Genomic DNA, 27147 nt, shown 5'->3' on the forward strand with positions numbered 1-27147 from the left:
TTGTCCCCCATGCTTCAGATTCCTTGGTGTCTAGTGGGGCAGCCGGTGGAGGTCTGTGCGATGCGTGCGGACAACCTCCGCTGCTGCTGGCCGGTACTTCTGGTGGGGCTTCTATGACTGAGCACCGGCTGCCAGAGAGGAGAATCCGGGTCCCCTGCAGCGCTGCAGGGGATCTGGATCTTAGTCTTGTAGTCAGACCTATATTTGAGGTCTGATTATAAGACAACCTCGAATATAAGACAAGGGGTATTTTTCATAGAGGATTTCTTCATGTGTTGTTCAGATGAAGTCTTCTAATGTGAACAAACAAAATCCATCTCCTTGCACTTTACTTTCCAACCCTTAGAATAAAAGTGGACATTTGGGCAAAAAGGAGTTTACTCATTTTCTCTGTGTACCCATGGACCAAATACCATACGATAAAGTTTAATGCTTGGTTCATAAATATTTTTGTTAATTTCCTGTGGATTTAACCCTTTTGATCCCAGGGGTTTTTGGTACCTCAAAGCCCGGAGCAATTTTGCCATTTTTGGGGTATGTCGGTTTAGCGATTATTCTCCTTTCCTGTGAATAGTGTACCCATATAAACTATATATTGTTTTTTCAACGAGAGATAGAGCTTTCGTTTGATACCATATTTGGATGATTAGCTGAAAATTTAGAATGAGAAATTTAGTAAAAACTAGCGAAGATTAGAAAAAAAAACTAATTTGTTTTTTAAATTTTCCCTCTAAATCCTCACAAAATTAGGTAAAGTGATGGAAAATCCCCTCCAAGTTTATCAATTCAGGTGTCCTGATTTCAGAAACACCTAATTTATATAGATTTTCCAGACTTTCCCAGCACCAGGGAGCATACTATAAGGTGTACAATTTTGTATACTTTTTATGCCTATGGCTTGACGGGTTTGGGGGTTGTGAACGGGGGCAGGAGGGTTATACTGGCTAGATGTTATGCTAGGGTAATGGGAAGTAAGGTTTTTTAATATTTTTTTTATTTTTTTTTTATATATTATTTTTTAAAAAAAATTTATTTTAATTTTTTTTACATTTTTTTCTGTTTTTTATATATTTTTTTTACACAGAAATGGTTAGAGGTCCTCCTAGGGACCTCCTGAACATGCCAGTGATGTCACAGTGACATCACAGCTCACATTATAATTTTTTTTAGTGTTATTTATATTATTATTTTAATGATTTATTTAATATTATTTTTTAAATTTAATAATTTTTTCTCTTTCAGGACGGGAGGGGGAGTGAGAGAGATGGTTTCTCACTCCCCTCCCCGCGATCCCCCTGCACCGATCACACTGTGATCTCTATACAGGTCCTCACAGACCTGCACAGAGATCGCAGCATCTCTGTGCCTCATCGGAGGGCAGGATATCCCCGCAGGATATGCCGGAAGCTGTTACAGGAGATCGGACAGCAGAAAGCCGGCAATGCCGGCTTCTGCTGTCAGTGGGAAGTCCAGGCTGTCAAACGACAGCCTGGTCTCCCGTGCAGTGGCAGGGATGTGTCCCTGACGCTGCACGAAGGGCTGGACATACCGGGACGTCCATAGGGGATTCTTAATAGGCGGTTTTTGGACGTCCCGGTACGTCTATAGGGGAATGAAGGGGTTAAGCAGAGAAAATGCATGACAAAAATCTGTGTTTGGAAAGCTGCATATGGCATAAAATGACCCGCTGCTCTCTGTGTCTTAGCATCCCGTGTACTGTGTCAATGTGGTCGGCACGCAGAACGCTCACAATCTCATCAGCATCTCCACGGATGGCAAGATTTGTTCCTGGAGTCTCGATATGCTGTCCCAGCCTCAGGTATCTGAAGACACTGTGGTTTGTTTGGTTTGGTTTAATTATAAATACATCTAAACCATTTTAATCAACGATATTTAGATTGTGTGAAATGTTATTGATCGGTATCAGGTGGAGCGAAGTTTCCTTTTGAATCGTAAGTAGACAGTGAGTGCAGCGATTGTCCCTTTTCCTCCCAGCGCTGTCATCTTGGATTTTTTTTGCTACCATTGAGGCAAAGTTGTATACTTGGCTTATTTTTTAAGTAGCTTGAAAACTAACATTTCTACATAAATGCAGCCAAATGATAAATTAAGGAATGATGATGTTAAAAGAAACTCTCTGCTCCTCCTTCCTTCTAGGACAGCATGGAGTTGGTCCACAAGCAGTCCAAGCCTGTAGCTGTCACCTGTATGTCCTTCCCAGTCGGAGATGTCAACAACTTTGTGGTGGGAAGCGAGGAAGGTTCTGTGTACACCGCATGCCGCCACGGCAGGTAGAACAAAAAGCTGAACCTAGTAGCTAACCGCAAAGATAAGGCACTTAGCGAGACATGCAACACCAACTTTGCTTTTAAATATTAGAGAGCTGTGGTCATATTTTTGGCAAGGGCAAAAAATAGCAATTGCCTGAGTGGCTTTAAATCAGCATAATGCCGTTTATTTCCTTCCTTTTTGTGTCCTGTTGGGTATTTTCACATATCCCTCTCCTTTCAATGCACGCTGTAAGCCGTAGACTAGTATAGTGATTCTGCCTATTCAGAATAAGCACATGTAGTCTCCAGTATCAAATCTCGAATGAGCTCTGATGTCAACATAAGATTGTATCCAAAAAAGTGTGAAGGGGGTTATTTTAACTATAGGGTATGTTTTTAAGAAGGGATATAAATCATAGCTATAAGTCATATTTATAAAGCGCAATCTAGTAAGTGTGGAGCAGTTGCCATGGGAAGTAGTGTAATGTTTCTACTGGTATATTGATGTTTTTTTTAACCCTTTCAGCAAAGCCGGGATAAGTGAGATGTTTGAAGGCCATCAAGGACCAATCACAGGAATACACTGTCATTCCGCAGTGGGAGCTGTTGACGTCTCTCACCTGTTTATCACTTCGTCTTTTGATTGGACGGTGAAGCTCTGGACGACAAAGGTATCCCGTGTTACTGCGGTGCGAAAATGTTATACGGCAAGACAGGGGCCAGGTAGCCATGGCTCTTGCAGGGGTCACTTGCCTGTTTTGGGACTGTATATGGCATAGCTATTGCAATGAGGTCTCTTTTGAGTTTCCATTTACTGACTGAACACATTACTTCTTATTTCTATGTTAAAGCACAACCATGCCTGTTTCCAGAGAACGTGCCTCAGGTTTGATAGCATTACTTGAAATCTTTCCAATTGATATGTGGTTGGCTTTAAATGCCAACCACATATCACAGGCTAGTCGTTTTTTGTTTTATATAAATGTTAAAGATGTCCTAATTGCTTCCTTACTGATGGCGTGCAGGTATATTAGGAACACAAGGGGGTGCTGTGCTACTTTAAAATAGAATGCGACTATTCAGCCGGGCGATTGACATTTCTCAAATGTTCAGTTTGGCAACATTTATAGCATTAATTGTGCTGACATGTTTCAGAGGGGATGATGACTTCATATTTCTGAATAAACTGAAGTCACAGCAGCATGTAAGTCAGTTTTGTGTGATCTGTGTATTAAAATGCACAATATTACTACGTCATGATTTATTTATTTTTTAATCCATGTGCCAGATGCCTGTTGTAAGTTTATTGATCTGGCCTTCGTACTTATTTGGTATTTTAGGTCTAGTTCTTAAAACCCTCCTCGGTGTTGCACAGTATAGTCTGTTGATGAAGATTTCTCAGATGTACCGTATGTGGTTAATTCTTGTTATCAGAGCTGCGTACTCAGGCTCATTTTTTGAGAATGTAAACTTGACCACATAGAGTATTGATTTCTTGAATACAGCATTTAGAAACAGAGTTGTATTTGTATGATCTACAAATATCAACCAGCTGCTTGTCAGCTATTTACTGTGTTAGACTCCCTTTAATCTTGCGGATTGCTATATGCAGACAGGGCAGCTAAAAGCTCGTATTGTTTGCTGCCTAGGGGGTCCCTATTACCCCGGCCAGACTGCCTCTCGGCTTTAGCTTGTGTTTCACATAACTGAGACTTTCTAATATTTTATCTTGTTTTTATCTGTTCCCTGACAAAGAGCGAAAGAGACTTTTGTTATCCATAAAATGACATTCAGAAAAGCCCACGCTAAAAAGAAAACACACCAACAAAACATTTTGACAATCATTACGAGAAGCTGCGATTTAAAACACTATTTTAGCGACATTCACCCGTCTCTAAATACTCTAAATGTATAGTGATATCCGTATATATTTAGGCACATACGTGTGCATCAAATTCAGGGGATGGCGTATTGATGAAAGATTATTATTATTTGTTTTATATAGCGCCATCAAATTCCGTAGCGCTGTACAATGGGTAGACAGGACATAACAAGTAGAATGTTACATTACAAATTGACTAACAGAGACAAAAGGTGAGGAGGGCCCTGCTCAAAAGAGCTTACAGTCTAGAGATGCAGGTGTGTATAAGCCTCCTGTCCACCCATTGTACAGCGCTACTGAATTTGATGGCGCTATATAAAACAATAAATAATAATAATAATGAGGAACGTTTTTCTTACGAAACACCACGTGGCACTTATGCTGTCACATAATGACTTTATCAATTTAAAGGTCTCTGCTGCTTTTTAGGGTTTTCAGTATCGCATTCAATTTATTTTTTTTTAGGAAACCAGTACTATTTGTGGCATATTTTTATTATTTGAAGTATATTATTATTTGTATCCACTTGTATTACTTTCTTAGTCCTCACTTTTTTCTATTGTTTTCTAGTTGGGTTTATGGGGTCTTCAGCAGCTTATTTATATTATTTTTTTGCATTTGTCGCTCATTCATTTTTGCTCTATTTTTTTCCCTAAAAAGGAAAGTTAACCTCGCATACAAAACAGTAAAGTAAGATAATTTAAATGGCTAAAAAAGATGTAGCAGCATGTAGGGAAAATAATTATATTGTATTTGAGGTAAAGAGTATTTTTTCCACCTCTAGTCCAGGTAACCATTATAATACTTTATAATACTTACAGGACATTAGCCTGTGAGAAAGTGAAATGCGCTGCTTAGTCTTATGAAAAGAAAACAGCAAAACCATACATAAAATCCTTACAGATGCTACAAAAAAGAAAGAAAACTGTTGTTTCTACTGCAACAAAAGATGGAGTCTAACTATTAATAACTACGAAGCTGAATATTTCTAGGAGTGCCGTGCCTGTTCCGTGAATAGATACAATCATGCAAACTAAAATCCTAATTCCAATAGTCCCGGTCTTAGACCCGGTAACATTCGAGTTATTTGATCTTGGGTCGTCAGAGATAAGATTCTATCCCCATACCCAACACGAGCTTCACCTTCTAAAACCTCATCTGAGGACCTTTTATAAGAAGTGAAATCGGTTATATTTTTTCATATGCAGTTCCCTGATATCTACAAAAATAATAAGACCATCTTTCCTCAGAATCGTGACGCTAGTAATGTTAGCTTATCCACAGAAGTCTGGTTTTATCTCACTTTGTAAACCTCCTTTAATCTATTGTTATGTAATATTTTGGGTGCCGTTCCTCGCTCAAACACCACGTTGGATTGATTCTTTATGCCAATGCTAATGCAGTTTGTTCCTCCACCGACGTGTTACATTAGCGTGTTACCTGCTACTGTTTTGCACCTTGTTAAATCTCATAATTTATTTTCCCGACTCGACATAAATGCTCGGACCTTTAGAAACCGCCGAATAATATAAATCAACAAGTATGTTTTCCCCTTGAGAGCTATCTTTAAACATTAGTAAGCCCTTTAAAGGTAACCAGTAATGATTGTCTAGTGGCGGTGTTCTTTGCGCGATCTAAAATGTTGATTTTGTTTGTGATTCAAAAACATTTTTCTCTCCCCCGTAGAATAACAAACCTTTGTACTCGTTTGAAGACAACTCAGACTATGTTTATGATGTCATGTGGTCACCGACTCATCCGGCCCTCTTCGCCTGTGTAGACGGTGTGGGAAGACTCGACTTGTGGAATCTTAATAATGACACGGAGGTGAGGTAGTGCTCGTCCAGGAATGTTTTTATGTCTCACAACTTTCACCATAGTACTAGACTTCATGGAGTCAAAGAATAGAGGCAGAGACAGCCAACCTGATGTGACGCATCTAATGAGCACGTACACCGGCTTAACTAATGTGTCCTTTTTGCTAATTAAGGCAACAGTGACACTTAAAACTGAGAAGTCATATGCATTAACCCTGTAGGCACTGGGGCTGTTTGTAGTGCTTTGCTCAGCCCTTGGATACGCGAAAGCTCAAATTCTCTTTCATACCATACATTTTCCCAGTAGTAGACAATCTTAAAATCTCAATCACAAACTTGCTTTTCTCATAAATATATAGATCGGCATACGTGCCTTAACACCATGTTCTAGTCTTTAATGACTGGTAAGTATAATGCATGGAGTAATTGATGTGACCTAACACACAGGAGACGTGTATTTAGTAGAATACAAGGGTTAGATATAATCCATCAGCGATTACCTACTTTACGTATTATCTTTAAACAGAATTCTACTGTTGCATACAAGACCAGGATATTTATTTTTTAGATATAAATAAAATATGAATATTATATGTATATTCACAATGTTTAAAGCAAGGTATTTGGGGACTACCATATGCTTTTTGGAATAACTTGGATGGACTTGCACCTCAGCTTCAATTGTCTGAATGGTCAACAACTATGACCTCTAACAAAGCTGTAGTTCTGACAAACATAATGTTGGGTATGAAAATGAACAAGACGTCGTAAGAAACGCCTCGCAGCCGGGAATGGATGGTCCGACTGTTTATTGGACCTCCTTCTAATTCTAGAATGTCTTGTTTGGTGACAGGTGCCCACCGCCAGCATGAACGTGGAAGGCAGTCCTGCCCTCAATCGCGTGAGATGGACTCACTCTGGCAGAGAGATTGCTGTTGGAGACTCTGAAGGACAGATCTTCATATACGACGTTGGAGAGGTATGCTAATCAAGAACTTGTAGTGTGACATCGATTCTGGATTTAGTTCACATATCTCTCTTTCTCCTATATTTGTCTGTACAGTATTAATCGTAAGGAGCCCCTTTTCTGTTGTCCTCTCAAAAATGCCCCCAATTTTCATTCTCTGTATGCACCCATGACTACCCGTGTGTGTACATGACCCTTAATTCCTGGTACTTATTGCCACGTAAGCTCTGGATCAACGTATCGGCATTGCGTTTTTCTTTCTTTCTTATTTTTTTCCCGAGGAGATGAATTTGTGCGTATGATATTCGGCGTGGTTGTGAAGCCAATATTACCTTACGCAGAATTACATATAAACTGTCCCGACGCACTGAGGGAAACCCCTCTGCTGTCAACAAGTTACACTGTTTACATGTGAAGTTTATTGGCCATCTCTGAGCTCTGACAACTCTGTTAACTATTCCAAAATGTTAAGGTATATGTGTGAGTAACAATATAATATTTTTTATTTATTTACTTTTTACAGCAAATTGCTGTGCCGCGGAATGACGAATGGACACGCTTTGCTAGAACCCTTGCCGAGATCAACGCAAACAGAGCAGATGCAGAGGAGGAAGCAGCAAATCGCATCCCCGGATAAAAGCCTCGCACGCGTCTCGTAACGGGGCGCTCAGCATTGGTTACCCTCCGGAAGCACTAACATGCGTCTGTTCAAAGATAATTTATCAGAAGAAATATATGGAATAGGATCTGTGGACTGCAATGATTTATAAACCTCATTGAAACCAATGCAGTGTCTTTATTTATTTGTACCTACTCCTGGCCTTTGGTTGTGTTACAGTATAACTTGGCCCAACTTGCTGACACTGTCGAGCCTTGGTCTATATTTCCTTTTGGACAAGCTGTTAAGTGTTCTTTCCAATTTTTTTAAACTAACCTACTAATAGAAATTCTGTGATTTTTAGCTTCAATGCGTTACTACTCAGGATAGCACCAATGCATTAGGGCTCGGTATGTAAAGCATTGCTAATATTCCAGGACACACCATAAGCCACATCTAACTGCATGCCACACCGCACTATATAGAAATCTCATGTATAGCTTTCGTGTTACCGCCGTCAGTAGTCTGACATTTTATTAAAGGAGAAACATTTTTAACTTGCAATTTCCAGTTGACTGCGATACTGTCTTGTGTGGTGTCTAGTAAATTTAGTAAAAAAGATTTCTGTACAAAAATGTGATCTGAACTTTTATTCTTTCACACAGATTACCCATTTTAATTCTGCTCTGCTGGAAGCACATATACACATCCGTGTTAGTCCAGCGAGAGCAGGAAAATCTTATATCAACCAGAGGAAAAAACAACAAGTCTTGATCGGGATTAGAGCACATACAGATAAGTGGAAATAAAGAAGACGTCATGGCTCTAAAGCATAAAAAAGATACCTAAATGTGTCAAAAGTATGCAAACGATGAGTTTAAACACAGGAGTCGGCTCCACCGTTAAGAAAATTGGTTACTTTCTTCTAATTAACCAATGTGAATATACTTCCAGATTTAAATATTTGGAAGATCTTCAGTAAAAACCCTTCTTGCAGAGTTAGATGAACGCATGGAAAGTAATGATTAGCGTCGTTAATAAGCAGAGATAATGTGTTTAGTTTTTTGGTTTGTAGGGGATGACAGAGCTTGAAATGACTGCACTTAGTTTAAAGTGAAGGCCAGTCCCAATGGATATTTTGTGTTCTTGAAACCAGTAACAACATTAGTCCAGATGTCGTGGGATGCTTTTTACCAATATAAATAAATGTACCGACTCAGAACAAGGGATTAACAATTGTTACTTTAGCTTTTGTCGATGGAAGGTAAGTTATGCCAAATGCTTAGTGGGATAAATGGCCCAATAAATCCCGTTGGACGGCTTACCTGTTTGTGCAGAAAAATCATCCCTGCTGGACTGTGCTGCAGTCTCATACGCACGGCATCATATCGGCCCCAAAGCTTTCAGTATTCCTAAAGGAATTTATTAAATCATCCCTTTACTTTTTAATAGCTATTTTTAAATAGATTTCATCTCAGGCAGGCGAGATGATATGACTTTAGTGCATATGAGGCTGCATGGACCCTTTAAAATTTTGTATGGTCCATTTTGCAAATGCCTTCATATGCGTCTGTCTCTTTCCATGTGATTTCAATGGGAGTGCTTTCCTGCCACTGATTGACAGCTTCAAGCAGCCAATCAGTGACAAGAACCGTCGCATAATAGGAGGAGGGCGGCATCCTCTTATGTGTCAATGTTAAGAGCTTTAACTGTATTGTCTCATTTACAAAATGAACAACTATCTTAACAGCAGGGGGAGATTTGATGGGGAGGAATAATCACACAAATCCTAAAAACAGGATGTTAAGATGGCTGCCCTTATGTGATGTAACTAAAATCTGATTTTAATATACAAGCCTTGCTTATTTTAATCTGTATGCGCTGTTGCCTGGGTTTACTAACCACGCAGAAGATTTACAAGCAGCGGGGGATCTGCTTTTTCTGGGATAACGTTGCTTTCCATAAGCAGGACCCCTAGCTTTATTTCTTTGTGCTGGAAGGAAAATAATTTGGCTGACACAATATAAATACACTTGAGGCACTTCATGGTGTTTTGTGCCCGAAGGTGACTGAGAAAATTCCAAAATTCTGATTTTAGAGCTTCAGGAATGGGTTTTAAAAGGCACACGTCCTGCTGACCCAACATGCAACCCCATCAAAACAAATGTTTCAGTGTCAGAACTCGTGCATTTACCTCGAGCTGTTGTCCAGCAGAGATTAGGATTAACACTTTCAGGGGTTGATGGATAACCTAAAAATATAAATTGAATTTTGGCGTAATTCTAGAAGCCGTTGATTTATAATCTGTATGTATAACCAACGGCTATAACAGAACCAACTCCACATGACCAAGTCCTCGAACCGGATAAAGGTGTCAGATTAATCTATCCCAACGTTACACTTAAATTAAATGATAAAGAAGTCTGCTGGTGCTTTTCCAATTTTTTTGTACGGATCCTTCCAGTGCTGTGTTAATGAATTAGTTACTGTATCCACTTTTATTACACAAACCCGTTTCTCTTAAATGTTAGTTCTGTCTGCATATGGCGAGGCAGCTTGTAAGGAGAAATGCTTGTCATGCCAGAGCTGGCTGAGTGAATTCTTCCTGGGCTGAACCGTAATGTCCTTTGGAATTGAAAAGCTATACACAGATGCGTTATATTATATTACTTCCAGCAGCACTCGCTCCTCAGCAGGCGTTCATTCTGTAATTGTGCTGACACGTTGCCCAAAGCTCTGAACATCTCACCAGTCACATAAAATTGGTCGCCCACAAAGCTCCTTTCTTAAATGTTGCATCGCCGACACCTGTTCCTTCCCTGAGCCTTACGGTACGTGCCTTAAAATCCCTGATTTAATCGGATAATTGTGGGTGAATAAAAGTTAGGATTAATATATTGTATACTATTATTTGCTGAGGACAAATTGCCAGGGTTATTAGATTTTAAGCGTTATGTCAAAAATAATTACTCCTTCTTAGGTCCCAGCATGACATTGTTCATCGCAAATGGACCTTACGTAATAGTTTGGACATCACGGTTATTGTCATGGGAAATAAACTAATTGGTTCAACTAAAAGGAATCTCCCTTATTACCTAATAAATATGCCACAATACTGAATACGCCACTAAACTAGATATGCATTAAGCTGGAATCTTTATGCTTCCGTCATGTATGTCAGCCTGGTGTTTGCTCATGTAGAAATTCATTGTTTCAACAACCATAACATGGGAGATTTCATAGGAGGCAACCAAGACTATTAATACAACAATCAATCAAGGGCACGCGCTTTGGCCCCGTAAGCTTTTACCTCTAAGGATTGGGCCTAATTTTATGTACTTGATTGGATCCTATAAATCTGGACCTCGGATGGGACTTCATTGGGCGTAACTGTGATATAAACTTTGTGATGAAGCATTAAAATGGTATTTGAAATGCCTCTGGTCAACGCAATCAGGAAGATCCCAGGGTTGGTACTGAGCACAGTTATCTCATTCATATATATATTAACATTAATATATGTAACCAGAATGAGAGGAAAGGTGGAGTGGGCAGCTTATAGAATACCCGAGATTCCCTATGGATCCAGATGTTATTTACACCAAAGCCGGTGGTGAGGCTTGTGGTACCTATGTGGCGTTTAAGTGATCTCCACAAACCTTGTGTTGCCTACCACTAAAGACCAGCTTGTCGACTGATGAGATGGTTAAGATTAATTTCTTGCTTAAATCATGTCTGCATCTGATACAGACAATGACTGCATCGCCTCCTGTCTCGTGAGTTGGAAAATGAGCTCCCCAAACCTGTATTGTTCCTGTAAATGTTTGTAAAATCCACTAATCCAGGTACAGGTTGTCCAGCAACATATAATCTCTGAGCCGCTATCCTGCAATCAATCCACGAACGTAGACGCAGATACTAGCCACGCAGGCTGGAGGTTAGTACGCTAAATCCCCACGCATTACCCTGGGCTAGAGCTAATTATGGCACGTGGCAGTTCCGGTCCGGTGACTTCTTTTACTTCTGGTTCCAGGCACCACCTGCAGATAGATCTTTGTTTAGCTGTTTATACCAACTTTAAATTCATTACCCTGACAATGCTGACAATCCTCTTTTTAAATGTCTTTAGAGTTCACAATAAGTAACGGCGTTAGCTTGCTGTGTCCAGCTATAGGCAAGCGCTGTATTTATCATGTTAAATATACTTCTTCGGATGAACGTTTCTTAGATTTTGACAGCATTTGTCCCACCTATTCAATTTTCCTACCTGTTGTAAGATCTAAAACTTTACTAGGGTCTCAGCTTTATCGTTCAGAAAAGGATTGTTCCCCAATCAGCTCAGTGTGCAGGGAACATCACATGACCAACAACAATGGCTGCCTCCAGGTCTGCATATAAAACATGTTTATTGAACAAACTAAAATAAAACTCACTTTTGTTAAATGCTAATCTACGTTACTATATAGAGCACTATATTTATTATTCCATATGACTTCCCATTTGTTTCCTCACCATAACCCCTACATTCCATCTAAGCCCCTGACCCTCTAGTTTGTGACCACATCCCCTGACATTTAAATCCTTTGTGTTTTAATGCTTCTGTTGTTTCTTCCGTCTCATCTTTCTTCCAGGTTTTACATGTTGTCCTTTTCACCTGCCCTGATCATTTTTACCTTGTAAACACACTGCAGGTTAATTAGTCCACTTGGATGGACAGAGTCAAATGCCACGTCTTGGCAGCAATCACAAGCAGTGATGTCTGACTGTTCCCCATTCTTGCTTTGGATGTAGCTCATTACTTATCGATAGAACTCCCATGTCTTACAAAGGTATTTTGTGGCCTTTCTTTTCTTAGTAGCATGTATATGTGGTTAATTACTTGCAATCCTATCGGTCATTTGGCAGTGGTTCTGATGATTAATTCATTGTAGGCTTCCATTCAGTGATGGAGTACATTACCATCTCCACTAGGTGAGACTTAATAGAGCAAATCGCAGTGGGCTAAGAAACAAGCTTTCTTTCACCGTGAACTACTATCGGAAGTATGTGCAATGATTTGGGGGTCTACATTAACTCCGAGAACCTTTCAATTTGTGGTAGTCTGACTTTCTTTTAAAATGCCCAAAGGGAATATCAGCCAGCCCCTTATATTCTCCAACTCCAGCCAAATGCTTTTAAGTTTGGGGAAGACAAATTCAGCCCACCGCACAAGTTTAACCATGAGAGCCCCAAAAGTGGGGGATAATATATGTGATGGGCTCTATCCAGCCCTGCCCCATAAATATTCACCAAAAAAGGTAAAGATTATTATTTTTACTGTACGCCCTGCTGGCGATAAGTGGAATTGCAATCAGTACACACACAGAGGCTTTAGGTCACAAATCAGAGCTGCCCCAGGGCAATTGCCTCTTAGGCTCCCCTGTTCAAGATCTAGTGTAGGTTTCCAGGATCATCTCGCTTGGGGAAGACAAGACAAGTACTTTATTTTCCTGATGCTTCAAAAAGCATCCTTCTCCCCCAGAGACTTGGTAATTACACGCCAATGCGGCTGAGTCCGGGCAAATCCAGAGACTTCCTAATGATGCCTTTACGGCACACGTGCATCATGTAGGTGAACCGCTTCCCTGCCAGTAACACCCATGAAGCAGAGACTAAACATTTCACAGCCAAGAATAGATTAGTTCTGGGCTATTAATTCAGTACCAAGACATATTTGGGATTAGAAAGAACTCTTTCAGCACCAGAGGTATAATATTTCCATAATATAGCCAGAAAACAGATCATTTTTATGTAGGTGTCATCTTCCTCCATTGCTTCACTCAGCATAACTGGGACACATTGTAAGGTTTAATATTCATTAGCAGCTGATGAGTTCTCATCAACCCTTTCACTGAACAGGCTTCATGGGGATATCATAAGCTAACGCGGACATAACGGAACATTCCCTGTAACTATTGTGGAGAGAGAGGATTACGGGTTGGAGTACAGGTTGTAGATGAAATTGTCGGCATTTCAATACCATCTGCTTGTGATGTCCCCATTCATTTGGATTTAAGTTTAAAATGTTAGGCACAACACAACACCGCATCTCAACCAGGAACACAATATAAAAACCATATTCTTTAGTTATTGCTTTTTTTAGTTATTGCTTTTTGTGTGTATTTTAAATGGAGACACCTTTTGTATTTGGGGTCCCTAATAACCTACAGCTGCCCCTGCATTTTCGTAATAAAGTGAGACTTTAGGCCCGAGAACAGGGAATCTGCTTTAAAGTTTTGTCTTAAAAGATTTAAAAGGACAATAAAGCCAACCCTTAATGTTCTAGAAACAGCTCATCTCTGAAACAGATCTTTACAGTAGCTTCAAATTGACTTTATCTTATTAGTTAAAAGGGTCTTGGCATACAGAGCCACGTTGGATTTCCCACTTGTACCCCGGAAATGGGAATGCTGGGTTTATAAATGCTTTACTCACTGCTAGAGAATGAGGGGCTTCATCTATATTTGAATTAAAATTAAGCTATTTTGGTCCATTTGAGGGAGCCAAGTAAACTCTGTCCTAAATTCTGTCTCAGTTACCGTTTGCAATGATACAAAATGAAACCAGAACAATTATTCCCGGGGTATATAGAACACGTGTTCCTCATCATATAATATGATGATGGGACCACAGATTGTTGCGTTCCTCTTTGTTTATCAAAGGACAGGCGCATTATACACTTTTTATTTAAATCATGGGTCATTCTACAGATCGTGCTTCACATATATAACAACCTAACTTATATCCACGCTTTAAAACTTGACGGCTGAACAAACTGCCCAATAAATCTGAATCTTTAAAATATTTACTACAATTTAGAACTGGACTACAGCTGTGAGAATCATAATATTTGTCAATATTTATTGTTATAGCTATTTCAACCCACCTTTAATAACTCATTTTCATCTCATGGTAATGTAAACACAGAGTACGACAAAGTCAAACAATAATTATTTATTTGCATAAAATACATTAAATGAGTGATTAATGAATGGATGTCTTATTTAATACATTATACACCTCCCTCCTCGGGTAACAAACATCTCCAATCTGTCCTGTACATGTCCTGCCACCATTTCTAAAAAGAGTAACAGACCTTATATGTGCCGCTGTGATGTATCTGTACAGATGTACAATATGTACAGTAACATAAACCCTTTCATGGCCAGAGGGGTTTGAGGCACATTTGTCGTGTATCGCTCAACCCTCAGGCATCTAAAGGGTTAAGTGAAAAGTTCATATAAAGCAACCTAACAAAGAAAAGAAAAACAAGCCCTCCTTAGAAAACATGAATACATTCTACGAGCTGAAATGAAGCCGCGATCTCTTCTGTGCAAACAGGTGATTAGTTCCTCCACAAATTAATATACAGAAATATTCTGGGACAAGCAGCTCAGATAAACCCACATGCAAAAACCGTATAGATACTGCATTGCTTCTTAAATACTGTTTATATCTCACTCTTGGCGTGGATCACGCATCACCTCCGCATTATACAGACGCCGCAGCCTTGGTTTGTGCCGCAGTAACGTCGGGAGACCTAAACTTTGGCAGGTACAGACCAAATTTGTTCTCGATTCCAGCAAATGTTGCTGTGGCCAGCCTGTAACCTCCTATGTGGTCTGGGTTTGCTGGAGGGAGGTCAGAGATTCGGGTCTTCGGGGCCGGCTCCGAACCCGCCGGTTTGCTATAAAGACATAAAAACAAGACTTTACTGTGTGATCAGATAACGATGTAAGCTTCTCCCATAAATCATTGAACAAGGTGTAATGGAGATTGTTATAGACAGGACACAAGGTTCTATAGATTTACTTTGTATATTGTACAATATATTATTAATAATGTATGAAATAGGTTAACACATGGAAACGTTCTGCCGCGGATGGGAGGGTGGGGGTTTAGGATTAAAATATTATAATAATCTCTTCATCAGGTGCAGTAAGGATTTAAGGATTTGCAGGACACCAGCAGAGATCAGATGCACCCAACAAAGGACTTTAGGTTCCCAATCGGTAGATGTTCCTCTCACAACCACACAAAAAATAATTAGTATATCCCCAGATCTATAAGAATAGGCGGCACCGTGAGACGGGGGGCGCTAAGGAGGAACGTGTCATGGGATGTGCCCACTTGGATTCATCTTCAATACACTTTAGCTCATTTAGAGACATGGAGGGATGAAGAGACACAGGTAGGCTTTGTACCATTATACACAAGAACATGATTGAGGAGGGGGCTGACCTTGCCAGGACAAAAAGTTTAGTCATAGTTTTGCTGAACTGTGTCACCGCCTCAGTGTTAAAATTAAATTATCCGGGGGCCTGAATATTTTGCTTGTAATCTGATATTTTGTGATCCACTCGCACCGTGTTGCAAAGTGCTGAGACAGCATAAATAAATGAAAAGCAATGATAGCAGCAATAACACTCAGTAACAGCAATAAACTAATTGCTTATTTATTTCGCTGGTAATTGGTTTTTAGCTATAGATTTTTTTTTACAATGACATTCATTATTATGGTGGAAATGTCACAGTAAGATTGTTAGATTTCCGGTTTAAATTGTGCTTGGAGATTTTTTATAATCATCCTGCAGATCATATAGAGCAGCTAAAACCCTAGAATAAAGCTTAAATGTTTATGCCTTTTCTATATCATACATCATATTTTCATTAATGGACCTCAGATGACTTCCCACCAAACATCTAATCTAATGCTGAAAACGTGTTTGTGACACACACATACACACACATACACACTAAACAACATGCTACAAAAAGGTCTGAATATATGCTTTTCTAGGGATCAAATCTAGCATTTGATTCAAATCATGAAACTTACATTCCTCCAAAATCAACACAGAGCCACCGCTGCAAAAGTTCATACGACACTAAGGTGACACCAAACTGAGGAGAGGACCTGAACACTCGAGCTGTGGAGACAGATAATAATATTATTACACCCTTATAGATTCAGCACTGAAGCCAGCAAGCAGCATTAAGCCAACGCTACAGAAACTACCATGGGTGAGAACAAAAATCATCACAATATTATAAATATATATATATATATATATATATAAAAAGAAAACCGTGTCAGGGGTTATAGAAAAATACTGAAAGACGCCATAGGGTCCACATGTAGGACTACAATTATTATATAGACATGTAACTCGTTCTCATCCATGGCCGGTCTTTAAACAAGAGTTTATGGGGCATCTGGTGTTTGGGAAGCTCCATTTCTTAGCTACGGGCAGAAGGGTATTTTTTAGATGTAAAGAAGTTCGGGTATTGGTGATAGCGAAATAATTCATCCTGTGTGAGACACAATAAGCCTGTATTAACCTCCAGCTCCCTTCCACAACGCTCTCGAGCCTTCTTCACTCAGAATCTTTCTGAAACAGTCAATAACCCCGTTGTAGGTTGTCTGCCCGGCTCGAGCTGCCACTTGCAGTCTTGTCTTGATGACATCAGCAGGGGTTACTAAAGAAGCCGCAGGTATCCCTTTAAACAGAAGAGAAAGGTTAATTCATATACAGAATCATGCAGCATGCAGAGAAATCCCGAAATCTGCTAAGATTATCAAGTACTGAGTTAACTCTTTCAGAACAACGTAGAAATTCCATAAATACATATAACATCCATCCCTGTCACATACATACATATGTCTTCATGTGTTATTAAACAAAAGTAATTTAGATATTTATCCATTCCCGTTTACATTCTTCTATTATAAGTAGACTTTTCATTTCTATTGTACCGTGCTTATTGCTTGGGTGCGGGAGCATTAATAAACAATAAATAATAATAAACGCGCATGCCTAATGAACACATTACGCATTGTCATGCTTGTGGTGATGGGTTGATGGATAATGTTGAATGGCTGCTTACCTGCTGCTTGTGGTAAGCGGTCGAATTACCTCTTTTTATTGGGAGCAGACTCAATTTGTTTGCTGAACATAAATCAGTCTTGTGATGTTTAATGCATCTAAACGTTACAGAAGAGACAGACATCTTCCAGCCCGGAGAGGCGGATGAACGACTCCTTTGCAGACACAATTTACAATGCGACTTCTATTGCTGGAGGACAGGAAGCCGGCCGCTGCTTCCTGCCGGGAGCTGAAAGCTTAGCCTTGGGCACGGCTTGGCTTTTGCCCTATTATGCCTCAGAGCCAGGATGTTCCAGTCCTGGAGCACAATGTGTTTTATCCGACACGAAGACTAATGTCTGCACCACCTATTTAACTTGGATGCCTTGAAACAGCTCCCAGACTCGCTAGCATGTGTGATGTGGACAGATAGTGATGGAAGCAATTTCAGTTTAAACCCTTCTAGCGACATGCCCAGCACGTTACAGGTTAATATGTTACGTGGGTAGGTGTTTTGTATTGAGTCATTGGAACACTTTCAAAAAAATGTATCACTACCACCTCCTCCAACTTTACGGCCGACACTGGCCCAGAACAGCGCCCACCACACTAGGGCCCCGAGGGTGGTCTTCCATCAACACGAAGAGTATCCTGACCCTGGCCGTTCAACACATTTTATCTCAGACGCTGCACTAGAGTTATGAAATCCATGCGATACGTCGTACATATGCTTCATAAATACACACACACATGATCTCGTTCTATATTGTGTGTACCTTTGTGCCACTTTATTTTTACTTTTTAATAGTGATTACATTATTAGTTTTGGGTAAACCATACAGATGACTCCACACAAATAGCAGAATTAATCTGATATCTTTTGGTCTGACTCAACAAAGACATGCTTAGCTAACTGGCATTATTGGAGAAAAAAATATTTTACGCCGATTGTCACTGTCTCCGAACAAAGTGCTGACAGGAACCTTTCACAGACGGACAGATATAACATCGCTCTGAATTACAGCACGGCATTAAGCTGTTTACAGCGGTTATGCTAATGCAATTATCTCTCATTAGCACGACGGCATCACCCACAGCGAGCATATATTTACGGCGCTGATACTGACTGATACTGCTTTTGTATAAACGGATTGATAAGGACAATTTTCACGTCCCCGATTAACAACAACAGAAGGGAACAATCTATAAATAGGACTTACCTGCGATAGCACCAGCTGTCAGGAGCTGAAGAGCGCCGACGTGACCGCTCTCATCGGCAAGCAGTGTCTTGCAGTGCGCGTAAACCGGAAAGTAAATGGCCGAGAAGGGGATATCGCGCAGGAAGCACGCTTTGGCACCCTAGGAAGGTGAACATTGTCAGTATCGATTGGGTAGGAAACAGGTGGGTTTTTTTTTTCTCGAGATAAGATGACCCTCAAAAAACCCTGCAAGACCACCTGGTCCATTCTTGAAGGAGAAGGGCTGGTATAAGATGAATAATGAAGTCAAGGAGATGAAAAGATCAGCTCACCTACAAAATCACAGTTTAAGGAATAAACCCTAAAGATGGTGGATCATCAACAGCCTGAGAACATCATAGGTAAAGATATTTTGTGGGCAACAAAAATGTAGCTGTGGGCAAATCCATCAATTAGGGATTTCCTACAATCTGGGCATGAACTGATAATATTCATCATTCAGCAACAGAGAGAGCTGCCATGTTCCTGAAACAGGTGATTCGGGACGTGGAAAAAGCTTCTCGGGGGTATAGACCCACATTCGAAATCACTAAGAACCTTCCAGATCTTCTCTTATCTAGATATCTATCCAAAGGTCTCTAGAAGTGAGATGTTAAGCTGCTTTTCCTTTGTGGTTAGGCTCGATAGTGTTGGGTGCCGATACTTGTTAATGTAGCCGGATTTACCTCTTCTCCTTCCGTACCAATGAGTGTTAATGTTCTAAATCGTTTTTTGTTAAATATTTACACCGTTCCCTATTGTAGCAGCTCTACGGAATCTGCTGGCGCCATATAAATGTAATTAGCCTCTACTGGGAAAGCATTCTATGGTGCCATTTCACCTTTCATCCAGTTAATCAAGTGACTGCTTTATATCGCTGTCAGACAATGACTCCTTATCATGCTGTAAAAAGTGAAAAGGGCCTAAATTACCCATAATAAATCATCTTAATCTAACGAATAAAGGGAAAAGCTGCTCCACTTACCTTATAAAGACCAAAGAAACCCAAGTCTCTTAGCACAGTGAGGGCACGGACTTTTGGGCCCGTGGTAATTTCTCCCGCGACCTGCAAGCGAATCTTTACTATCTCCAACGGGTTTGTGAAAACGACTTGTGAGCCTCCTGCCTGCAGACAAATTACACCAAATCTCTTAGAAGGACGGATTTAATACTTTCATCAAAAATATACCCATCACAAATACTTGGGAAACAAGTCAACAAAATAACCATTCGACTGCCGGGCGATAAGCCTAACGCCGCAGCCAAGTTTATTAAAGTCAATAACGTTTTTTTCAATATTAAATAGGTTTTCGATAACCAGGAATTTAAACCATGAATTCTAAAGATATAGCAGGAGAAAATGCTTTTCTGCGATACGATATTCCCAAAAATGGCTGCGAAGGACATAATTGAAACAATTATAGGAAATGGAGGTGCAACATAGCAACACAGGCGACATGACAACCAACGACAAAGCTGCACAAACCTCTATATTCCATAAATATTATACCGTATGTACCAAATGGTCCCAATTTTTATGGGACAGTCATCATGCTAAAAGTCACGTCTGAAGATGCAGGCCAAAAAAAAAAAAAAAGCCACTCGCGGGACAAATTCTCCACTTAAATGGTCAATCCAGTCCCCATTTTTCTCATTATATAAGGATATTGTTGCCCATTTTGCGTCAACTTAAACAAAAAGTGTACGTAAGTACGCTGTCCATGTATGTTGGGAGTTGAAGTTGAGAGGCAGCCTTTTGCAAGTACATGCATTTGTATACAACATACATAGCTATATGTCCTGATTGGGGAAGGAAAATGAGACAGAAGAACAAAAACATTTTACATTCTGTCATCGTTGTTTAGTAAAGAAATTATTCTATCTTCCTTTTTCAGGGCTAAAATATTTTCTTCAAGTTATAGTAATATACACTTATTATATTATATTATATTAGACACTGTTCAGTGCTTTGTGGTGACATTTAATTCACTGATACTTATATTAAAAGTTTTGAAATAACGGACTTTTTCTGAAAAGTCACTGAATTCAATCACAGAAGCATTTTTGAGTTGTCATTAGAAATCCAATAATATCTCTATAGCTTCTGACAAAAGGATATTTCACAACTGAAATCCAAAGATCTTATTTTAAAGCAATTTCCGTATCTCCTGTCCATCTAATTTTCTCACTCTCTAGCTTTCAGAAGATTGTGGCATGCGCGGGGCTATACAAACCACTCCGACATCACCTCTCTACATCAGCGATGCATCTGTATGACATCACCCCCAATTACAGCATTCGAGTGAACATGTACAATTATGGTTTATATGATCAGGTAACAACGGTCCAAATGACCTCCAAGCATAGATATGTCACTGGCACAAAAGAACAAACAAGATTACAAACCTTTCATTTGTGAAAGAAGACAGAATCTTCTAAAATAGGCATCTTTATTAACTTCTCACCTTTATTCTACATCACTGAGTTAAAGTTGAGCAAGTAAAATTTGAAATATGAGGTTGCGTCTCTAAAAAAAAAAAGTCATTTATTTTGAGGGACAGTCCCTAATTTTGACTTCTTTCCCCGGTACTCTTTGTATCGGGGGTTATACACCGGTAAACTGAGTAATAAGGGACAAAAACTGCAGGGGAAATATAGGGAGAAGTATATAAATGTGGAGCAAAAACAAAATGTTTCCCCAGAATTGCTCCAGTTTTGTAATGGCCCACGGGTCTGTGTAGCCCTTTGCTTAAGTTGAATAAATCCAAGTTATTAGCATCTGCCAGGTTTTTATTTATTTTGTAATTTTAGGATTTTTTTTAAATTACACTTTTATAGACCACACTGTAACTGCATATATTTTACATCTTGCTATGTGTGAGATATCCTTTTGAAATGTTCCATTTTACATATTTTTTTAAAGTATATTTTCAGATCAACAGAATATCCCATTTAGATTTATGTAGATTTACATATATGTTGGGGATTTAATATACAAACAGATTATATATTTTTGTAACTACAGTGTCTTCTTTAATGTATGCATTATACTATGATTAACACTTCTTGCTGAATATTTACTTATTTTAAAAATAAACCCACTAAGTAAAAACTCTAATAATTATCATACGGATTTCTGGACTTCGTTTAGGTTTCACAGCTTTGTGTTCTACCGTCGGCCGACCTACATGCTGGGATTCTTGGTAACAGACACCTAGAAATATGTTGGAAAATTGGACTGTAAATTTAAAATCATTATTCAATGCATCAGTGTGAATGGGAGAAGTCATCTGTTTAACCTCCGTGTCAAGCAAACGGGAAAAAGCTCACAATGAACAATTAACTTAAGGAGTAAACGGACAAGGAGAGGGCACAGAAAAAATATTCACACTGAGATCCGGCAGACAGCACCCCGTGCCACTTGCAGCGCTGCAGGGTATAAACTTCTGACCTTACACATTAGACCTATTGGCCTTTCTTATTCCACCCAAGGCGACTCTTCCAAACATTAGGATGTTCACTGGAAGAGCCAAGCCCAGAATTTGCGTACCATTGAGCCCTGGTTTAGTTTTTTTGTGCTTTTTTGTGTTATTTCTGTTTCTGCCTGAAGAGACAGTCTAACTTCATTCTACATACTTTTTTCTTTTAAAAAAACCCCAAAAACTCAGAAAAAAGAGTTTTGCCCTCCAGATTTCACTAGGAAGTCTTTATTTTGCTAATCATCACCGTAGATGCAAAATATATTTTGTAGACATTTTTAAAAGATACATTCAGAAAATCTTATTAAATAGAAAATAATTTGTTTCAATGTATTCTTTATCAGAATTTGTCTTCTCTACATAGTTATTTAAAGGAGGACTCTCAGGAAGTGCAGTTTTTAAAAACTAAGTGCAATTTAGGGCTGAAAAGACAAAACAAAATATACCATGATAATCAAAACTATTAACATCTGGATGTAATAAATGAAAATGTTCTATCCTACAGAACAATATATTGAATTATATAAGCCGGTGTTGGATCACTTTTTCATAATTAAGTACAATAAAATGATAGGTAATGCAGCAGCAGGATACATCGCAGGTTATATGTCTGCTTAGTGTACTGACCTCAAGCAGTAATTAGATATTCCTAGCCACAAAATAAATAAATATAATTGCCAGGTATACTGAGTTATTCTATTTGGCTTTAAATGTATTAAAAGACAAACATATTCTGACTCCGAAAGATCCAGTGTAGAAAATCAGGAAATGTGCAAAGTGAACAAAATTCAAAATACACAAAGAATACAAAGATCAACCTTGTTGAAAAGTTAAGACATTTCAACCAAATCATCACAATGCAACAATTCTATCTACCTGAAACATTGTGTGTGTTGCAATGTTAACGTAATAACGCACGAGACATCACTGACAGCAGAAACTGGCATTTTTTTTTTATTTTAAAAAAATGGGCAAAGAGGAATTTAGTGACTATTAGCTGTGATTCTGTTTTTCACATGAATCAAATACAATTTATATCATTAAGAAGACTGTAGACTTTCCTTACACAAGTAACGGCTTGACACTACTACATCTTAGCAAACGTGAAGGTGTAGGTTACAAACCCGTATGGCTCAGATGTCATAGAACATTCTCTGGCATAGGGTTCTTCTAGATCAGAGGCATCCAACCTGCGGCCCTCCAGCTGCTGCAGGACTACATCTCCCATAATGCTCTTTCAGCTAAGGGGCTGGCTGAGGAGGATGGGAGATGTAGTCCTGCAGCAGCTGAAGGGCCGAAGGTTGGACACCCCTGTTCTAGATTGTAACATCCTTGAGAAGGACACTCCTTACCTTTTATTTCTGTACGTTCAGACTGTTATAGGATTCACTATTTGTTATGTCCTGTTTACCCATTGTACAGAGCTGCGGAATATGATGGAACCAAGTAAATCAATGACTAATAATATTTCCCAGATGCCATTCAATATTTAACATGTGACATTTAAAAAGTCATTTCAGTTCTCCATCTCTTACGGACAAAAAACACGATTCTACGCACAGAATCGCATTGGCAGAAAAGCGTTAGCAACCACCTTAATAAAAATGGAAGTTTAGGAAAGTCATATATGACTTCCCAACATAGAAGAAGGCTACAATCTATTTAGTGACAGAACCAATGAAAAGAGAGCTATATTATACAATTCTACCAAGAACTCTCCAAATAACACACTGGAGCAGAAAAAAAGGTCAATTATAATGCTTTAGCTATACACTATAAACGGCTTTTATAAAGCATAACAAAGGAATGACAAGACCTTCATTTGTAGAAATCACAGGCTAGAAGTGAATGTTGGAACGTGAATCAAGTGGCAGAAAAGGCTTAAAGGGGAAGTATCATTTTAAAAAAGAAAATTGATCCGGGAGACACCTCCCCCCCCAAGCTAAGTAATGCTTACTACAGTAACTGAGAACCATGCTAAGAAAATTTTAATAATGGGTTTCATTATATTATTCTAGGCATAGTGCCAAGAGCCAGAGAAACGAATGAAAGGAATGTGTCTTTCTGCACATTAATATGGATAGATACTACGAGTATATATAATTGCATATACCTACAAACGACACGACAGGAAGGTGGTTTTCATTTTTTTCTTTTAGATTTTATATATCTCGTTCATTTACCGAACACAAACAAGTGGAACATTCAACATTCCGCTGGGCACGGAATGACCTGAGACAAGAATAACAAACATGCCCAGGATAAGCCTTCGAATGAAGAAAGCTGATTTGCAAGAAAACAGCACATGATTAGACATCGAGGACCGGAAATGAAAGCATGAACACGGACACCTGGAAGTCGCCACCTGTGTGTCCATGATGACCAACACACGCTGTCCTATATCTGATCATACATCAGGTACGAGCCTTGAGTGGCCCTGGCACTACCTTCTATGTGCCATTCACAATTTCCTGTTAACTATATTTTTAAATGTGAATGAATGATGACCTTATTAACATTTAAAAGTTTTGCACAGTCTACACTTCCTTCCGCTTGTATCAGGGTTTTTCCATTAAAACATTTATTATATTCTGGAGGTGTTTCCTTGCTACAAATACAATGAATCATAAAAAAATGTAAAATGTTCACAATGTATCTTTAACTCCCCTTTGATATAACATTATGCTACATGAGGGTATAAATTGTCCTTAATGGGACTTGTAAAAGGTGATCATTGTTGACCTTATTTGCATGCGCCTACCCAGAATCCCTTGTGGTTGTGGCAGCACCATGAGATTTCTGAGGGAAAAACAAGCCTTCTGTCCTGTCTGGTGTCTGTAGATGACTGTTTAATAATACTTCTACTATCCCCTTATATATAATTATTATATAGAATATATATTATATATATATATTTCATTTAAAGTTTTCCATGGATTCCATGGCCCACCATAACACCATAAACTGGGTCTATTCATGAAATATGTTACATTGTAACATGAGCAGTGTCTGCCAAAGGTTGAATATTAACCCCTTCACGCATGCAGCGTTACAGAGCCTGCCAATAAGAAGGCAGATGCACTGGGAAGAACACGGCTTTACTGTATGTCTCCATGGTACGTGTTATTTTTGCTGATTGCTTTCACTTGCTTCACAACACAGCTTCTCTCTGCGGCACTGAAAGCAAACTTTGTGTGGTGACAGGTGAGGGCCTAGGTATGCACACGGCTGCCAGATCCAATCAGAGAGGAACAGAAACAGCCTCCTTTGGAGGGCCTCTGGAGATTTGTCTGTGAATTAAAAGTCAGCAGGGGTCATTAACCTCCCTGCCCTGCGTTCTGTGCACAGCAAGGCTTTTTTTTTCATCCCATCTTGTCAGCCTCACTCAACTGGAAGTCATTAAACTCGGCATGTTAAGAAACGAACACGTCTCCAAAATAAATCTAACAAAGGAAATGATATATAGGCGTTAGCAGTGTCCAATAAGGCAACTGAAATGTAAACTTTGTCCACTGGGGATGGAATGTTTGGGTTACAAAAGAAAAGTAGGCTTACAGATGATTGTTTTAGGTTCTGCTCTCAAGGGTCTTGTAGGGCTTGAAGGAGCTTCTGCTCAGAGATGCCATCCTATGCTTTGCAGCCTGGGAGCAGAAGAGAAAGTTCCTCTCAATGTTCTCCAGCGGGTGTGCCGTTCAGCCCTAAATTACTTAAAAAGGATTGCGTAACCATCCATAAATCAAATCCAAATCAATGCGATAGGAGGAGCAAGAGCCTGAGCAAAGCTGGCTAAATTTCTCCATGCCGTCCATCTTTGAGTTCAGCTAGTCAGGGACTTTTCCCTTTAAGTTGGCAAGTCTTCACACACTGTTTAGGTGACCGGACTATTCCACTGGTTGCTATGGTGATAAGACGATTTATTTGACTTCTCATACATACACCCCCACCTTACAGAAAATAAGTAAAAAAAACACAACCTTTGTGTGATTGGATTTAAAAAGCCAGGGTGGCCCAACTTGTCCAGAAAGCATGAAACTTAAACATTTAGTGGCAAACTTACTACTTTGCCGGAGGACGGACACAGAAAAACACATTTAAGTTTTATAATAATTTAAAAGACGCACCAATTTTTATGCTGTCTTAAACACTATGTTCCTGAATAAAAATAGCTGGCCGCTCCTTTTGATTTTAGTTTGAAAATTATGTTTTTATTTTTTTAAAGATTGCACCCAAGAATTTTAAAAGGATTATTGTTAACAAATACTATATATTTCTTAAATGAAATTCAATTGTTATTCATTTGTAAATTGAAAAAAAGAACTAATCGTTCCAGTGTACTATGGGCTATGCCATAATTTTGAGCTAATTCTCAATTTTCTCCCAATTTGTCTCAGAGCACTTCCCTCTAAGGTGGTATAAAGCCCTTTGATAATCGATCGGTGATGGATGATACAATTTCACAGGATATGTTTCATGAGCAGGAAACAGAGTTACAACCTTTTAATTCCTTTGTGAAAGCAAAGATAAATTACAGAAAAATACTTTCAGTCCTGTAATTTCTTTTATAGCTTTGTATGACCAATCACTGACAAGATCTACACAACGATTACACTAAAACTGTATGCGTTATTAAATTAAAGCCTGATAGACCGCACTAAAAAGGGGGGGGGTTCTAAAATAGAGACATAAGGACTGTGATTTGATAAATGTTTGAATGTGTAGAATGTTTGGATGTAACAAAATTGTTTATTGTTGCATGCAAAAGACTAATCATATATATTGCTTGGTAAAAACTAATTTCCAAATAAACATGTAGAGACAATTACTAGATTATAGGATGTCTAGATGAACGTGCTATAGGAATAAGAAAGGCCGGTCAAACAAAGGTAAGAAGGGAAATAGTTAACATGCAAAAAAGTGCAAGTTGTGGTGCTTAACACATGTTCAACTAGATGGAAAAAGTTCATTAGATAGAAATCTCATTTTTGGTGCGT

General features: G+C 39.1%; 2 protein-coding genes across 4 annotated transcripts in view; one reads left to right on the top strand and one right to left on the bottom strand.

Annotated features, from left to right (window-relative positions):
• The window catches only part of LOC149285952 (cytoplasmic dynein 1 intermediate chain 2-like), a 34734-nt gene extending 27161 nt beyond the window's left edge, over positions 1–7573 (top strand). For all 3 annotated transcript variants that reach the window (XM_089494607.1, XM_089494608.1, XM_089494609.1), the window contains exons 11-16: positions 1706–1819; positions 2158–2291; positions 2797–2941; positions 5839–5979; positions 6823–6948; positions 7460–7573. In XM_089494607.1, coding sequence (XP_089350733.1) covers positions 1706–1819; positions 2158–2291; positions 2797–2941; positions 5839–5979; positions 6823–6948; positions 7460–7573 — 774 coding nt within the window. The remainder of the gene's footprint in view (positions 1–1705; positions 1820–2157; positions 2292–2796; positions 2942–5838; positions 5980–6822; positions 6949–7459) is intronic.
• A 7491-nt stretch (positions 7574–15064) lies between these two features.
• The window catches only part of LOC149285953 (electrogenic aspartate/glutamate antiporter SLC25A12, mitochondrial-like), a 59106-nt gene continuing 47023 nt past the window's right edge, over positions 15065–27147 (bottom strand). Inside the window, exons 14-18 of the mRNA XM_089494668.1 lie at positions 19663–19803; positions 18660–18798; positions 16916–17074; positions 16413–16503; positions 15065–15260 (exon numbers count right to left, since the gene is read on the bottom strand). Coding sequence (XP_089350794.1) covers positions 15065–15260; positions 16413–16503; positions 16916–17074; positions 18660–18798; positions 19663–19803 — 726 coding nt within the window. The remainder of the gene's footprint in view (positions 15261–16412; positions 16504–16915; positions 17075–18659; positions 18799–19662; positions 19804–27147) is intronic.

Source organism: Sceloporus occidentalis, unplaced genomic scaffold, assembly GCF_023333645.1.
Source record: "Sceloporus occidentalis isolate IW3139 unplaced genomic scaffold, rSceOcc1.0.p SCAF_74, whole genome shotgun sequence".
Lineage (NCBI taxonomy): Eukaryota > Metazoa > Chordata > Lepidosauria > Squamata > Phrynosomatidae > Sceloporus > Sceloporus occidentalis.